At 41.2% G+C, this 18178-nt stretch overlaps 1 protein-coding gene across 2 annotated transcripts in view; it reads left to right on the top strand.

The window, feature by feature from the left end:
- Window positions 1–3966: 3966 nt before the first annotated feature.
- ago1 (argonaute RISC component 1) overlaps window positions 3967–18178 on the top strand; it is a 29872-nt gene continuing 15660 nt past the window's right edge. For both annotated transcript variants that reach the window (XM_036135242.1, XM_036135241.1), the window contains exons 1-4: window positions 3967–4151; window positions 10426–10612; window positions 14556–14676; window positions 16487–16668. In XM_036135242.1, the coding sequence (XP_035991135.1) occupies window positions 4127–4151; window positions 10426–10612; window positions 14556–14676; window positions 16487–16668 (515 nt within the window). In that variant the 5' untranslated portion in view covers window positions 3967–4126. The remainder of the gene's footprint in view (window positions 4152–10425; window positions 10613–14555; window positions 14677–16486; window positions 16669–18178) is intronic.

Raw genomic sequence — 18178 nt, 5'->3', positions numbered from 1 at the left:
AAACACGCAAAAAGGTTGTTTGCGTTTTTAGGAAGGGTTTGATTTATTTTCTTTAGTTGCTATAATACAAACCAATATTTATCCATTGATTATTGAAAAGGCTCTAAATAATTTATGTCCTTTTCATTAAAATGTAAATAAAATAAAATTTCCACAAGTTGATTCTCGTTTACCCTTGTTTTACACTATTTTATTATCTTTTGAGAGATGCCTATTTCATCTCCTTTCAGAAAAAAACGTATAGATTGAATGAAATAGGCATGGTTGTATAATTAGGCAACATTTATTGGAGTCCAAGCAGCTTTTTTAACATGGGTACAGGGCTAATAATACAATTACATTACATCGTGCAGTCCTAATAAAGCACTAGATTAAAAAAAAGGCATCAATGATCTTGGTGATCCCGTGACCCCATGAGGGATTAAGCAGTTTGGAAAATGGATGGATGGATGGATCTTGGTGATGCATAATGGCCACAGCAATCTGTTACTATTAGTTATATATATCTATAAAAAAATCAAGGCTCCCCACAGTAAAACTGTCTGTTTTAGTGCTTCTGTCCAATATGCTGGTTTCTTTTGACCTGGAGCTCTGTAAGGTGACAAATCTTTAGCTTCTCCAGTGGATTTAGGTACATATGTGTCAACATCTTCAGCTATCTCACTCAGCATCCCCAGCTCCCTCATCACTCATCTAGTACATCCCAAATCCTGTCCCCAGTACCCTGGTTTGATCTAAAGAAGCTCCACTTATCTATCATCTATTGAACTTTAGCCTTGAAAAAAATAAAGATACAAACTGACCTCAGATAATTTAACTAATCTGCATAATGGTAACAGTCAAATGCAAAGTGGATAAGATGACTGATGAGCATTACGTCCACTATGTAAACTTCAACATAAAATTTTTTTAATTTCCCTTTGTTGTTATTTGATTATTTCAATATTTTTCTACATGTGAGGATCTCATACTGTTGAAAGACTGGTAAGATTATTACCAAAAGTTGCAGGTTGAGCCACCTGAGGAAATTGTTGTGAACCTACACGAGTTGGCCAGTAGGTGGCAGTGTACGAAGGGGACACGATAATGAAGTGGCTGACATGCAAGTATTAACAACAACGACTGACTTTAATGAAGTGATTTTAAAACCTTTCTGCTGAAGTGATTTCTGAGCACACAAGGGTTAAAATCCTAAATAATTTTGAAACTATATATGTTTAAAGAATTAAAATTTATAGTACCGATTTCACAAGTTTTAAAAGTACTATAAAGTTCTGGTTTAACTGATAACGTAATAAAGTTGAGATTTAGCTAATGGATTTTACTTTATTGGTTTGAGTGGTTTAATTTGACCATCAGTTTCGTAATTCAGTTCAATTAAATTAAATGTTATTATATATGTGTGTATATATATATATATATATATATATATATATATATATATATATATATATATATATATATATATATATATATATATATATATATACTATATTCATGATAAATGTCATCTCAAGGCACTTTACAAAGTCAAATTTAATCAGATTATACAGATTGGTCTGAAAGTTTCCTACCTAAGGAAACCCAGCAGATTGCATCAAGTCTTGACAAGCAGCAGTCACTCCTCCTGAAAGAGCGTAGAGCCACAGTGAACAGGCGTCTGCATTGCTAATGGCTTTGCAGCAATCCCTCATACTGATCATGCATGAAGCGACAGTAGAGAGGAAAACTCCCCTTTAGCAGAGACACAAAAATCACAGAAGCACAGGAATCGAGCCAGGAATCCTTTCTATGTTATATGGTAATAGCGGACGATCTGTCTTCCCTGGATGATGTCACAGCTAACAGAACGGCAGACTAATCTGAAAACCTAAAAGTGATTAATAGAAATATAATGTTTTATATATTTACACTGTTGCCATTTGGCCACGTACCTGATAGAAATCAGATATCGCTTATTCTCTCTCTCTCTCTCTCTCACACACACACACACACACACACACACACACACACACACACACACACACACACACACACACACACACACTCACTCACTCATATGATGACTCTTTATGTTTATTGATGCATTGCAGAGATTAACTCAAAATGACTCAAAATGACTCAACCTTACATGAAACATCCTTCCCAGAATCAAAACTCAGTTAAATCGGAACACTCTGACATAATTACACTTTAAGATTTCATACACGGAAAAAAACAGATTGATGTCTAAATAAAAAGGAAACTTATGAATACTTATTTTGCCTTTTGTATACTGTATTTCTAAAGATGAGACCAGAACCTTTTGTATTGTATTTGAATAGTATGTACTTTTTGGTCAAAATGTTTTTGTTTTTTTATGATTTAATAAAAACAGTCAGACTAGATGAAACAGTTCACTGCTTGTCTTGAAAATGTGAGCTGTGAACCACACCCTCAGAGAGTATTTATTATTATCCGAAATATTATCTGAGGCAGACCCACCAGGGCCTGTTCTGACCTGGGCGTGTGTCATCTGAGGTTTAAGTGGTCATTTTGGGATCCAATACAGTTTCTATTTGGTTTCAGCACAATGGCTATTTCAGTCAGGCCTTTTAGTGGCTTGCTCTCTTAATTCCCACTCAACACCTATCTGCTGCAACAGGTTAGAAAGTCCTTGCAGCCCATGTTCATTGGGTGGACTTTCAAACTCTTCTCCTCAACGTCAGCTGCCATACTGGCTGGCATACCAGAGCTTTTGTCTTTCACTTGCCTCATCAGTGGCATCTTTCCTATCGTATGACAGCTCCGCAAAGAGACTGGAATAAGAGCAGAAGACCAGATCTCGCTTTCTGGTATATGGGATGGAGTTTTGTGGCTTCGATTTCAGCTTCCCCCCTGTCACATGTTGATGTGCCCCTGGGCAAGGCATTCAACCCCAAGTTGCCCACCGATCTGTGCATTGGTGAATGAATGTGTTTGCGTTATTGAGTGCGACTGGGTGAATGTGGCTCTAGTGCAAAGTGCTTTGAGTGGTCAGGATGACTGAAAAAGCGCTATGTGAGGTTCAGTCCATTTACCTTTTACCATAGATAACTGGTGTGGTATGGTGATTAAAGAGCTGGTGCATTATAATAGATAGGTACTTTGTAAAAAAAAAAAAAAAAAAGTATCATAAACAGTTGAGTTTTAAAATTATATAATTTTCTGAGAATTGTTTCTGACTTTTTAAAACCTGGATTTGACAAATTTCTGACTGTAGTGGATTCTTACCCAAGCCGCACTTACTTTCAAGGTCATTTTTATTTATTCGTTACTTTTTACTTTGAAATAAAGTTGTTACAGATAATAAAGGCACGGTAAAAGCAAAAAAATAAAAATAAATAAATAAATAAATAAATAAATAAACTGCAACAAACCAGTTTCTTTTGTCTTCTAACGAGTCCAGCCAGTTTTCTGTTTTATGAAATATGGGTATAAGTGTCAACTTCATTTATTTATTTTATCTTTCATGATGGTGGTTGGAAAGATTTGAGTTTTAAAGGTTTGGTTTTGTTAGCATGTACCGCTCCGCAGCCCGCCCTGGCAGCGATTAGCATACCTGCAGTGCAGTTCCTCCTTCCGCCTCTGGGGTGTGACAGCAGGTTTATCATCAATTCGCTTGCACTTTTTTTAATGGCACTGAAGAAGTTTTGGATGTTTGTTGGGGAGGGGGGGCGCGCGAGGGGCTGGCCTTTTTTTGTTCCGCTGGAGAATCCTGCCTCAGCAGAGAGTGGGTCGATAAGCCGCCGAGCTGTGGGTCCGACGGCCGAAACACAGCACCGGGGTGGGGTGGGGGGGCTCTGGAAGGAAAGCCGCTAGAAGTTACCTTCCTCCGGCTCCGCCGTTAGCAGCCGCTCCGGGGTCAACGGGCAGCCAGCGTCCGCCAGCGGCTATCGTTAGCCGTAACTCCTGTGCGGCTCTTGGCGGGGGGGCTGTTGGTGAGGGGGGGCAGGGGGGGAGGCGGGGGGTACACCGAGCAGGCAGGAGGCTACACGCCGAGAGGAGGGGGCTGGAAGACTGAGACGCCTCCAGCCTGAAGGGGCCGGCGGTTTGGCCACAGCACCCCGGACTAGCTAGCTTGTACCTTCGCGGCTAAGTGAATGGGATGGAGCCGGGACCGTCTGGCGCTGGTAGGTGGATCTTTTTAACCGTAGTACCGTTTTAAAGTGTTATGGGTCAGAGCTGCAGATGACCATTGCAGTTGGAAAAGCCAACGGAAGGAAGGAAGGAAGGAGGGAGGAGGAGGGGGGTATACAAGGAGGCTTGGCATGACAACCCTCCATCGTAGGAGAGGAGAGGAGGCGCTCAGATTGATCTGTTGCAGCCTGGATGGAGAACATTTTCTGTTTCTTGAGCTCCACCGTCGCGTATTTTGCGGGTGCTGACGGTCCCCCGAGCCGTGCGCGGGGGCAGGGAGGTCGTGGGAAATGTGGTGAGGAGGACCGAGGTGAAGCCCGCCTTCAGCGGCAGCAGCTGGCTGCTCCCTGCGTGCCCCCCCTCCTCCTACTCCTCCACCTCCTCCTACCCCTTCTTTCCTCGCGTCGGGCGGCTTTCTTAAACGGCGTTTGGCTCCAGCACCTTGCATGCAACGTCAAAGACAACAACCCCCCCCCCCAAAAAAAAAAATCTGCGACGAAGGGCAAATCATTCATGGAGCCGCATCCAAAAAATAATACATATTTGCCATATCGGCCCGTTTGCTGCTGGAGTTGACGTGCCATGGCTTTCCTGGCTCTGCCTGGTTAAAATTCAGACTTGCAGTCATTATTCGCTGCTTTATTTGGATGCATTGAAAAGAAAAGTGCAGAAACTAAGGAAGAAGTAGGTCCGAAGTTTCCTTTTGCCATGCTGACTTCTTGGTGGGAGTTTTGAACTTTTTTTTTGTGACTTTTTTTTATTTATTTTTTTAAGACCATATCACTTATTGACTCTGGCTTTTTAAGTCATTTCTGCATCTATAGACCAGAGGTGTTCAAACTTTTCGACTGATGGGCTGAAAAAGCACTCTAGGGGCCAAAGAATTGTTAAAAATAAAATAACGTAACCAAAAATACTAACCCTTCCCAACAAAAATATGATAATTTTAAGAAAAGATGTTAAACCGTATTTAGCTCATTTTATTAAATGAATTCCAATTAGATTTCAATGCACTGGAATCTGCGTTTGAGTAAAAGTCGCCCTGTTTACTATGAAGTTAAAGCGATTGTAAAAAGTGTGCTTTTAAAAAAATAAATGTTTTGTCTTTTACCGAACATTCAATTAAACATACAATTGTAAGATTTTTAACTTGTCTAATAGATTAACTCTAATTAAAAGTAAAAAAAGTTTCCATCGGCAAAAAGCCACCAGCGCTGGTCTGCCAAAGTGTTCTTGAAATTCAGTTGGAGGGCCACACAAAATCATCACAGGGGCCACAAACGGCCCCCGGGCCACACTTTGGACACCCCTGATCTAGACCAACGGAATAAGGATCCCAAATTGGTGCCGATACTTAAACGAACTTGCACAGCTTGCTTTAATTTTAAGCATTTTTTTTGTTTCTTTTAAATGGGGGGAAGGGCCCCTAAAGTCCCCCAAGGCCCCTCATTCTTAGTCCGCTTTTGTGTTTTGAAGTGTGACAATTCAATTTGTCAGTCTTCCCGGGTGGACGAGACAAGTTTTTCCGTTGGCTCAACAGGCGAGAATGAACTAACTTTACCCACGCTAACTAACAAACGTGGTTTGTTTTGATGAGGGACGGCATCGTCTCATATGAATTTCAAATCTTCCATATTTCAAAATGTTAATAGTGACAAACCGATCTGCCTTCGCCCAGCCGATTCAAAGTTTGAGTCTCTTTTTTTTTTTTTTTTTTTAGTTTCCCTTCTTCTTATGGGACATTAGACTCAGAGAAATAAATGAAAGAAATAAAATCTGCTGCAGCTTCTTTGATAGAGGCAGTACTTTTTAGTTCAACAGCCAATAAAAAAAGACATATTTATGCCATTTTTGCTTTAAAGTATTTGTTCCTAACCTCTATCAGATTTGCTGTGGCCATCAGATTACAGGGTATGTATTCATGCGTTTATATTTATAGACTGGAGATGAGTGTTTTATTTTACTTTTGTGGCATTTTAATGAGTCAAGAGATAATCTGATTTTTGTAATTGACCCGCTGATCACAAATCAGGAAATTGGTTCAGATCTCCAGCTGATTGATTGGTCCATCTTGAAATGCAGAGTGTGTTATTTTGCTTTAATCACACGGGTTCTCGGATTTTTCCATGTTTATTAATAGTTGTAAATACATCCAAATGTAAAAAAAAAAAGCATTTGATCAGGTATGTTTGTAGCTTTAAGTTGTCTGCAAAGTCATCCACGACTTCACCGAAAGGAACAGCAACGGACGAGAGGAAGGCACAGAAACGCAGCAGGACACGACTAAAACGGTAGTCCTCCTGCGTCTCGCTGGTTGTCACGTCACCGCCGCAGGACAATAAGCGGCGAGCGCCTTCGCGTCGTCGGGCTCCGGGTTTGAGGTCTCAGCGCCGGGGAGAGGCGGCTATTGTGTTGGGACGTGCGAGAGCGCTGGCTCCGCTCCTCGCCATCTGCCTTCGGCTGGCACGAGGGAGAAGTGTGCGTCTTTGTGCGTCTAGTGGGCAGCAATCGCAACACATTCGCACACACACACACACACACACACACACACACACACACACACACACACACACACACACACACGTAGCCTCTCTCCAGCTCAGAGTTTCACCACATGCCCCGGATCTGTGTTTACGCCGTTTGTCCGACGTGTGATTCTACACACCGCAGGCAGAGCGTCCTCCTTCGCATCAGGACCGCCACTCTTCCTGACTCAGGCGCTTTGCCAACGTAACGTTAAGCGGTGATTTTACGTCAGGCGTCTCCACGGCGCCTATTTTTAAGCGGGGCTTCTCCACTCTGGGATACCCCCGGCTAACTCGGAGCGGCCCGAAAAAGGCCAAGGTCTCCTCTGCGTGATCACGGCCTCCTCCCACATCTCTCCCAGCAGCCTCACACATGAGCACACACAGGTCCCCTGATATCCATGACAATGCTCTGTTGCTGTGATGTCTCCATGGTGAGGCTGGGAATGTAGAAGGGGTGGAGTGGGGGGGTGGGGGGTGTCCTGTGTTGGTGTGTGAGTGCGTTCATCGTAGCCAGAGCTCTCCCTCCGCCGTGCTCCCCTGTAAATCTGTGTGTGAGACGGAGGAGCAGGGCAGCTGGGGTCTTTGTTGTGATGGAGGAGGGCTGCTCTCTGGGGACCCAGGGGTTAAGGCGGTGGGCCCCTCTCAGGCAGGAGTCATAGCTAACCTCACACCAAGAACCCAGTCTGGGACAACACCCCCCCCCCCCCCCCTAAACTTAACTCAAACCTACTTTCCCCCGTTAAAGAAGTAAAACAAAGTGCTGACTTGAAAATGATGGAGTTTCACTTTATCGACTTTATTACTTTGGAGGTTTTGGATAGTTCTTGCATAAATAGAATTGGGTATTGAGAAAGTATAAGTTTTCAGTCTTTACTCTTTGTTCTTTTTTGCTATTTCTACATTTAGACAGTTGTTTTATTTGAGGTGATATCCTCAATGGTTAAATTACCTAGCTGAAGGAGAATATCACTGAAAAAAAAAATCTTAATTCAATCCAGTTTTATCTATGTAGCGGCAATTCGTTAAACCGGTCATCTCAAGGCACTTTCCAAAGTCAAATTCGATCGGATTATACAGATTGGATCAGATTATAAAGATTGGCGACAGTGGAAAGGAAAACTCCTCTCTAACGGGAAGGAAAGACCTCCAGCAGAACCAGGCTCACCGACTGGGGCTTAGAGAAGACAGAGCAGAGACAATATAAGAGAGACAAAAGAAGCACGCATTGATCCAGTGCCGCAGTTCAAAATGGGAACCCTCTTATTGTGTGTATGTTCATAGCAATCAGTGATGTGTTTCAAATGTTTCAAGTTAATTTTGATGATCATGGCTTAAAATTAGTGGAAATCCAAATTTCTGTTGCAAGGCTCCGAGTAAAAACAGAAGACATAAGATAAACGTTAAAAATATGGGACACTAAAAAAATAAATTTAATATATTCAGGAAAATGATGTGTAACGCCATATGAATAGTGCGAGTATGTGAAGCAGCACTCAACATCTGGTTGGGGCTCCTTTTTGCACGGATTGCTGCACCAGTGGCGCGTGGGCTCGATGTGATAAGCTTGGTGAACCGGCTGGCTCGTCATGCGCAGCGACACTTTTCACGGTGAGGGCCAGGTGCCCAAGTCATGCTGGAAGATAAAAAATCAGCATTTTCATAAAGCTCGTCGACAGAAGGAAGCATGAAGCGCTCTGAAATGTTCTTGCTGATGGCTGCGCTGACTTTGGAGTTGGTTAAAAATCTGCTGGTCATCAACTCCAGCAGATGGCATCACTGACTGCTGAAAAAAAAACCTCCTTCAGCTTGGATGAAGGACGTTCTATGCCACTTTGTTCTTTTCCAAACTCTGGGACCTTGATTTCAAAGTTAAATCCAAAGTTTAGTTTAATCTGATCCCGAAAAGATGACTTTAGACCAACCTTTTTGAAATTCAGAGCTATTTCATTGGTGTTGTGTCATACGAAGGGCTACCAGTACTGACCTTTTGAACTACCAAGAGTCAGAGTTCACCTTAACTTTATGTAAAATAAACACATTTTTCACGCATTTTCAGGCTCGTGGGCACCTCATGTGGTCCTCGAGGCTTGCCTTTCAGCTTCTTTAGCAAAGATCTTTTGAGCCTCATGGCCCTTGTGGAGAGGGTCTCTTGCCCCTTTTCCACCAGAAGTCCTGGGATTTAAATACCTGGGATTTATTTTTACCCAAGTAAACGAAACCCCAGGTAATTGGTGTGCTTTATGATTCCACTGCTCTGAAGGGCCACAGAAAATTAGTTTGAATCAGCATAAATGACATATCGGGGCGTGGTAAAGAGACCCTGCACTACACCTCCAGCCCAGGGGGTGGCGATAATAAGAAATGAAAGGCATTGCCACCTGTTCCCACCTTTAGCTCAGCATAGGCAGTGAAGTCGTGAAATGAAGTCAAATAAAACAATCCCGTTTTTTAAAGCTTAACTTTTAAGCTCAGCAAAACTGATTATGCTTAGTAACAAACGAAACGGTGAAATAAACCAAACATGAACCGTTAGACATCATCTGACTGAATCTGACTTCTACTCGTTGGTGAAAGTTACAGGCGTTTATAAAACCAGCTGGCGAGTTAATGGTTGCAGTGAGGCGATATCTTGATAAGCAGAGGAGATATTTGAGTTTTTACGGAGCCACATTCATGCCCAAAAAACATCGTAAAAGTCTAATTGTGTCACAAAAAAGTGTAATATCAGTAATTAATGACAGTTTTTCTTGTTCTCTTCTGCCATTGCTCCTCTTCGAACAATCTGCTTCGACCCCGCCGCTCAGTAATCCCGGGGTGACCTGAAGGTCCCACCCCTAGACCAGGACCTCTGAAAGTCGCTGCAATGGAAAAGGGGCTCTTCACGGCCCACTGGGCATTTCTTCTTGATTGTGTAGGCCATAGCGCAACGTTTCTGCATTTAAAAAAATATTTTTATTTGGCCCTATGTAATGTTTAAAGTTTCTGAGAAGTTTAATATTGGGGTTTGATTTGCTGTACGTCATAGTTATCAGGAATAAACACTGTAAATGTGGGCTGAACACGTTGAGTTTCATGGATCTGCATATCTTACACTTTTAAATGAAATTACTGAATCAAAGCAAGTTTTTAATGAGACTCTTGTCGAGATGCACCTGTTAAGTGTTGCTGGTTGTAGTTCTGCTGCATCATTTTGCTAATTGATTTTATTTGTTCTCCTTCCCCCTTGTTTATGCTCTTTGTTTTTCCTCTAAATGTTTGTCTTGTCTTTTAATTTTTTTTAATGCTTTTTCAAATCTTCCTTTCGTTCACCTCCTAATTTTACCCGTCGTCTCTCCCTGGCCTCAACGCTCCCTCGTGTGCGGTCAAACTTTTTTCCTGCACATTGTTTCTGCTCTCTCCTATCGTCCCTCTCCCTGCCTTCCTGTCCCGGCCGCTGGATGCCCACTAATCATCTCCGTTTGGCCCCTGCCTACGCTTCCTTCCTGCCTCACACCTACGTTTGTGGCCCTCTTTGGCCCTTTTTCTCTCTGCTTTAACCGTTCCCCCTTTGCAACTTCCTCCCCTCTTCCTCCTCTGGCTCTGCTTTGCTCATTCATTTGAAAAAAAAAACTAATTTCTTACCGGGATTTTTTTACCTCTTCTACTGTCCTGTTTTTTCTTCTTCTTTTTTTTTCTTTTTAACCTTGTTTCCATCTGTTTCCTGCTCCTGTGGGCGCCTCGCTGTAATGTGTCTGTCCAGTGCCCCTGGGGGTCTTCCCCCCACCCCTGCAGCAGGTGTTTCATGCCCCCCGGCGGCCAGGCATGGGCACCGTGGGCAAGCCCATCAAGCTGCTGGCCAACTACTTTGAAGTGGAAATCCCAAAGATGGACGTCTATCACTATGAGGTGGACATCAAGCCCGACAAGTGCCCGCGGCGAGTCAACAGGTAATAAAAGAAATGACTGGTCACAATTTTTTTTTTTTTTTTATATGTACAGATTTTTAGAACTGTAAAGCTTGTGCTCGTCGTTTTTATTCGATGTCTGAATCGAATCGAGAAGAAGTTACTCCTGTGACGTAATACTCTAAAGGTGCCTGTGAGGACGGTGCTTCCAGCCTTCCTGTGAACTCTGCACATGAAGCTGGAAACTAAAACGGCAAAGAGCAAAGATCTCCGCCCCTCCAGTTCTTTACCTGGACTCTGTTTATACTGTTATATTAGCAGGGAAAACACGGCGCTTCATCTGAGAAAATTTGGACTTGTGGTTCCGAAATCTATTCTAAATACGTGCAGAAGTTTTATCTGTCGGTCCATTTTAAATCATTTTCTTGATATGTACTATGTTTTATGATAAAAGGGTTTTTATGCTTTAAATTCAATGTTTCCTTGTTTGGCTTTGGAGGGAAAAAAGCATAAAATGATTTCTGTGTGTTTGTCTTTAATGTTAAACTTTTAGGGTGTCTGCTGCCTCTTAATTAGCTGAGCTGGATGGTAGACTAACAATTGGAACATGGGATAGTTTCACTATATTTGGCCTTTTTTTTTTTTTTTAAACAATTTTATTATTGGTTATAATTAGGGCTGGACGATAATTCAATAATATATATTGATCGATTGACGTATATTGATGATAGAAAAAAAAAAGGATAAATAAAAAGTTCAACAGAATAACAGTTTTCCTTCCTTTTGCATTCTATCCTATCATGTAGGTTCATACTACAGTCATAACTTGCTCCCAACCAATCACAAACGCAGACCCAGGGATGCTCTGTCACAAAGCTCCGCCCCCTTCAAAGAGTTTGAAGAGCAAGCGTCCTTTTTTTCTTTTTTAAAAACTTCAAGTTTTGATAAAAAGTTGGTTGAATAAAGGGTTGAGTTTGAATTCAGTGTTTGTTTGTTCTGTATCTAAAAATAGGTCCCTAAGCAACATCACTTTAAATATATTTTGAAACTGTTGATAGTTATCGATATCGATCAATACGATTTCTATTTTATCGCTATGCTATTTTTTCTACATAGTCCAGCCCTAGTTATAATAATAGAGGCAATAACCATCTTTATTTTTCATTGCAGCTTTTTGTGCATTCCAATGAAATGTGTCCCCTACATTTAACCCGTCCCTTTTAGCAAACAGTGGCCCGCCACTCTGCGGCACCCTGGGAGCCTTCTGGGGCCGGGGGTCTTGCTCTGGGACCAAGAGTGGCAGCCTGTGGGATTTGAACCGTTGAACCCTGTTTTAACCACTAGGCCACCACTGATACTGATTCTAATGGCTGAATTTGCTGCACGGTGCCTTCGAAAATTATAGCATAACTGTAGCATAACACACATTATGCTACAAGAACACACTATAACGTTTTAAATGTGATTTTAAATGATGATGAATTGTGGAGTCAAATCAAAAGACATGCGTCTATACAACTATTGGCTAACATGTGATTTATAGAGGGTTACAGTGGATTTGAAACACAGGCCACACTTTTAAGACTTTACTTGTAAAACATTAGGGGAAACAATATGCTTCTGGTTCAACTTCACAGTTATGCACTACATAGATCCGGTCAGTCATATTAAATGTCAATAAAATATGATGAGATTTGGGGTTGTAAATGTGACATGAAAGTTTTATATTTGCAAGGCACTTTATCTCGGTGTAATTTTAGGCAATGGTTAACTTAGTTTTGTGTCATATTTACTTCAAAGGATTAATTTCCAATACTCTCATTGCTCCAAGTGTATATGTGTGTATATATATATATATATATATATATATATATATATATATATATATATATATATTTTTTTTTTAATTTTTTTTTTTAATCTGCTGTCTTAAACTGAGTGCGAACATATCAAAGGTCTGAAAACAGCAACAAAACCAAATCTATAGATTTCCAGAGTAAAGCAGCAGCAAGGTTTTTCAGCAACACAATAACTTAATAGGTTGACAGCAAAACTACCCCACTGCAAACCTTTAAGATGAACCAGTACATTGGTGCCTTGGACCTTCCTGATGCTGCTCATTTTGCTGCCTTCGCTCTTGTGTACCCGTCTAGTTGTCCTAGGATACTTTTTTTACTGGGTTAGATGTCATTTTCACTGCTTTGACAGCCGGCAAATTAAAGTAATTTCTCTATTCTGCTCATAGCCTTCCCTATGGAAATTAGGTTATGGTTCCAGTGAATAATATCTACCAGCAGGAGGCTGTGTAGAGGCTTTTAGATTGGATTAGGGTCCATAATCTGTCACAATAGTCCAAACATGAATCAGAAACACAATAAATGGAAGCGGGATGTGATGCAAAGTTTTTCAAAAGTAATAAAGATATAATAAATATGAGATATGGTTGAATATCTCCATAATTGAGAGTACTGAAGTAAAACACCAAACTAAAACGATATTTTGCATCCACAGATACAAAAAGGGTTTGATTCCACATATAGACTTGAAGTAGGTTGGTATGAAATGACAAGAAAAATACATTTCAGCTTGCTGGTTTTCCTTATAAAATTATTTTTTTTCTCCCTCTCTTGAAAGTAGGGCTGAACGATTTTGGAAAATAATCTAATTGCGATTTTTTTTCTTTCTTAATATTGCGATTTAATGCAATTTTTTTTTCTTTTTCTTTTCCCAGTTTAATTTATCATGTCTTTTTAAACATATACAAACAACAAATCATTTTGTTTCCTCGCTGTGCAGATTAGTTGCTAAAAGACCCACAGCGTCTAAACTCAAAGCAGAAATGATTGCGTTCTGCCTACAATATATTTCAACCAAAATTGCAATTTTGACTTTTCTCTGCGTTAACCACAAGCAACAAAAATGGCGTCTAAATAAAGATGTTTGTAAACAAGGACTATTTAAAACAAGAACTTTTAATGTTTCTATTAATCAGAATATTATTCAAGAGAACAGCTTTTAATTGATTTGGACATCAATCCTTGTTGAACACAAAGTGCAACCAACAAGCAAGTCTATGTAATAAACTGATTGACCTGTACTTAATGCTATGTATGATTATATAAACTCTAAAACAAGTAATAAAATTAGATTATCTCACTGCTGCAACTGTCTTCCCTTACATGTGGAGGCAAACCCACTTTAACCATTTTACCAACACCTAATGGACGTGTCTAATTCCCTAATTGTTACATAGCCAAAAATTGCAGACTCTGCGATTTGGAAATTGCGTTTTTTTAAATCGCGATTATATTGAAAATGCGATTAATTGTTCAGCCCTACTTGAAAGTGAAGAACACCTGTAATTGTAGGAGACACTTAGCTGCTGTTGTCGTCAGTGTGTGTTTTGTCACAACTGTTCTCTTATTTCGTGTGAGATCAGTCATAGTTGGTCAACATCCAAATCCTTTAAGAGTTTAGTGTGTCTGTAATGGAGAAATCAAAATATGCTAGCTTCACAAAACTAAAGCTTTTCTTGGAAAAATCTCCAAATATGGCACAACTCTTAAAAAAAAAAAACTTCCAAAATCCAGATGAACTTTTGTCTCATTTGAATTGGAGACACAAAGGGACGAAGAAGGCATGCAAAGGTTGAGACCTTTTGACCTTTTTCCTTTTATGAATATCTCCTCACCCCCACTTTAAAATGAAATACAAGGCGTTGAACACCCTCCTCCCTGCTGCCACCTGCACGCTCAGTCTTTGTCTTGCTGCCCCCCCCCCCCCCCCCCCCCCGCTCTCCGACCACCACATTGCGCCCAGCAGCTGCATCCCGTTGGATCGATACCCTGATCACATTAGGAGCCGCCTTTGATAATGAAGCTTCCTGAAGAGGCTCCTGGTGGGGTTTGGCTCAGTGGGACGATGTCGTGTTTTCTGCTGCTCGTCAAAAAACTCACTCTGTGACGTTGTGTCTCAATTCCTGCAGAGAGGTGGTGGAGTACATGGTGCAACATTTCAAGCCCCAGCTCTTTGGCGACAGGAAGCCGGTGTACGATGGCAAGAAGAATATTTACACCGTCCTAGCGCTTCCCATTGGGAGTGAGAAGGTAAAGCGTGCCGCGCCACTGCTGATCTCAGGAATCGACAGCTTATCTGTAGCCTTGTTTGGATGAAGATCAGGCGTTTCGCTCAGTGGGAAGGATTGTTTGAAGAGCTTTTAAAATGATGCCTGCATTACTACCTGCTGCAGACCACTATGAGAAAATGTTGCCTCCGTATCTCCTGAGTAAGGGGGGCAACTCTGGTTATCCGTGATGTCAAAATGAGTTTGATCTAAAACATTTATTGGAGCCACCGGTGAGGTTTTATAAAAGAAAAAGCAACCTGAAAATTTTAAACTCTGCAGGTCTTTCCTGTAACGTCAGTCTTTATGGCAACAATGTATACAAAAGTTACGTGTTGGAGTCATTTTGACTCCGCATTAAGGTCTAAAAGGCTATTTGGAGTAACCAAAGATTTTTTTTTTTTTTTTTTTTTTGCCGAATATTCACAGCTAACTAAATATTCAAGGATTTAGAGGGTCAGTGTTTATTTATGTGATGAGTCTTCATGTTAGATATAACAGGAAATTTATAAAATTGGCACTTGTGTCAAATTAAAAGTAAAGATGGACCGACCAGAGGTTTTGTGCCCAATTTCCTGTCAGATTTTGCAAAGGGCTGAAATTTTAACGGTCTGGGCGGTAAAACTTTAAAGGGAAATTCAAACTAGGGTTTCTCAGATCAGCCCAGAGCTACAGGTCTGTTTCTCAAGCTGTGTCGCTGTAAATACTCCTTGTTAGGGACAAAATGCATCTCTACAAATAAGACCCAAATAAAATGTATCGGGGGTTCTCGCCAGCGCATTTCAGCGTAATGGACCGTTACGCTGAAAGTTGTCAAAGTTACCCTGAAATTAGACCGGTGCGGTCATTTCTTATGAGCGTACCGGTCAGTACGACACGGATGTTTGAGAGCAACAAAGAAAAGTCAGTGAAGCTCTTGAACGTGCATCAGCGCAGCTATAAACCTCCCAAACCACATCAACTTTGTTAGCTTTAATTAGCTAAACGAAAAGCCCCCTTCGAGCTGCACAATGCCACGCTCCGCTCTGGAAATACATCCAGGGAACGGAACGGCGCACCCCCGCGCACCCCCGCGCACCCCCGCGCACCCCCGCGCACCCCCGCTGAAAAATAATCCCGGTGAGAACCCCGTATATCATCCTTTACTTTTATTAGGTACACGTAGTGTCCATTTCTCAAGATACTCACTTTTTCTTTGTTCTAGAGGTTCTGCAAAACGCATAACGGCTACATCCAACTTTTTATGCTCAGCCCTCGGCTCCACCGAACGTGGAAGCTCACATTTTACTCTGTTACATCAATACGTCATTACCTGTAGCTCCAGCACCAAACCAGCGGAGGAGCTCACTTTATTTACTTCACTTTATAGTTTCTATAAATAACCACTTTACCGGTTACTTGTTCCTACAAGTACACCACTATCGCACGATGATGCAGTCCTCGCCTGATCGGAGTCCATAGGGTGCCTGGCAGAAAGCCTGGTACTCCCACACCACCTATGTCTGTGTAAAATGCGACAATAATTGATAAATTGCAAAGGTCACTCGATGTGAACCCTAAAAAGGTGGCATGTTTTAACTGAAGTGGAGGAAATGTGTTTTTGTCTTTATTTGTATTATTGCTTTTTTACTGTAAGCCTTTTGTGTGTTAACTCTCCTGATATAAGTGCATCTAGAATTAAAAACTATTTTTTAGGAGAAAACATGTTGGCAAAGCAAAAGTTCAAGCTCATAGACTCTAAGTGTTCTTTCACTAAAGCCTTCAGTCATAACATGCTGTTCATGTCATTCCAGGTGGACTTTGAGGTAACTATCCCCGGCGAGGGCAAGGATCGAATATTTAAGGTTTCCATCCGCTGGCTGGCCAAGGTGTCATGGCGGCTGCTACAGGAAACTCTCGTCAGCGGCCGGCTGCAGGTCCCCCTCGACTCGGTTCAAGCCCTGGATGTGGCGATGCGCCACTTGGCCTCTATGAGGTACGGCGTAGCAAACTCTTGTCTTTGCTGGATCATAATGGGCTTCTGTCTGTTCGGTCACATTGTCATTTAGGGATTTTTATGTTTGTGCAACTCTTACAGATTTATTTATTTTTTTGGTAGCATAAAATGCAGTTTAAAGCGTTCACTGAGGGTTATGCACTGAAATGAGCAGAATTCTTTAACGAGATAGGATTGTTGGCCGACAGCTGTGTAAACGTGTCTGTTTAGCAATGCTGAGGGATCGAGTAACTCCCTTCATGACGTTAAGTGAGTATCCAGTTCCTGGCAGAAGTAATCACACCCTATGACTCTTTCAAATTCTCTCATGTTAAAACCACAAACCTGAATAATTTATTGGGGTTTTCTGAGATCAACCCGCAGTTTGATGCTGACATGAGTGGAAGTGGAAGTAATGAAAATCAGAGGTGTGATGTGCATCTTCGCTCCCTTTATTCTGGTACGTGTAAATAAAAACCACTGCAACCCGTTGCATTTGGGAAACAGAGTCCATCTTTGTGTAATTTAACCCCAGTATAAATAGAGGTGTTCTGGGAAGGTCTCAGGTTTGATCAGAGCACTTCGGTGACCAAGAAGACCGAGGAAGAACAGACAGGTTAGGGATTTCTTTCTACTTCCATCTCCTCAACAGCAGCTTCTATCCTGAATGTCCCCACTAAGGGACAATAGAGGATGTTTCTGTTCCATGGAGTTTTTTTTAGATGACTTTAAAGCAGCGTTGGACCATAAAACATTATTCCACGTTCTAAACATCTCACAAAGCACTGCTTAATCAAACCACTAATAACTGATGGACTGGTTCAATAGCACACCTACTAAGGCATGGCTGAATACCTGAACTGGCAGGCTGGTGAGTCCTTGTTTGAGCAGGTAAATAAGATGATTTGCCAATAGAATAAGATTTTTCCACTTAAAATAGGAAGAATTCATCTCCATCATCTTATTTCAAGTGCAGGGTCTCTAATTATCTTATTTTAGGTGCAAAGATACTCATACCTTTGGCAGATAATCATATTTACTGGCTCCAATCAAAGACGAATAGACTAACTTTAAGAACAATGTTACTTGTTTTTAGATCTGTTTTTGCAGTGTAAAAAAAATCCTACAGCAGTTTTAGCTTGAGAGAGATTCAGATCGCTGCTGAGAGCGACTCTGAATAAGGAGCCGACAGACATTTTTATCTTTGTGAGGACGTTTGGTTGACCTTGTTAAGTGTGACGCTGCCTTTACAATTAACATAATTCTTAATCCAGTTGGTTAATTAAAATTAACCAACTGGATTAAGAATTATGTGACATAAAGATGAACCTTAGCAAAATGAAATAATTGTCACAGCATCAAGGTTTGAACGCACCTTATTTACATCCTCTTCATTATTTAGATTTAAGTTTACCCGCCACACTGATCATTTTACTACTTCATCTATGTGATTTTAATGTGCACTCACCTGTTGGCATTTTACTGGGATGGCCGGCTTGTATAAAGCGGT

The sequence above is a fragment of the Fundulus heteroclitus genome, chromosome 3, assembly GCF_011125445.2.
Source record: "Fundulus heteroclitus isolate FHET01 chromosome 3, MU-UCD_Fhet_4.1, whole genome shotgun sequence".
NCBI lineage: Eukaryota > Metazoa > Chordata > Actinopteri > Cyprinodontiformes > Fundulidae > Fundulus > Fundulus heteroclitus.
The sequence above is the reverse complement of the archived record's forward strand: the minus strand, read 5'-3'. Positions and strand labels throughout refer to the sequence as shown.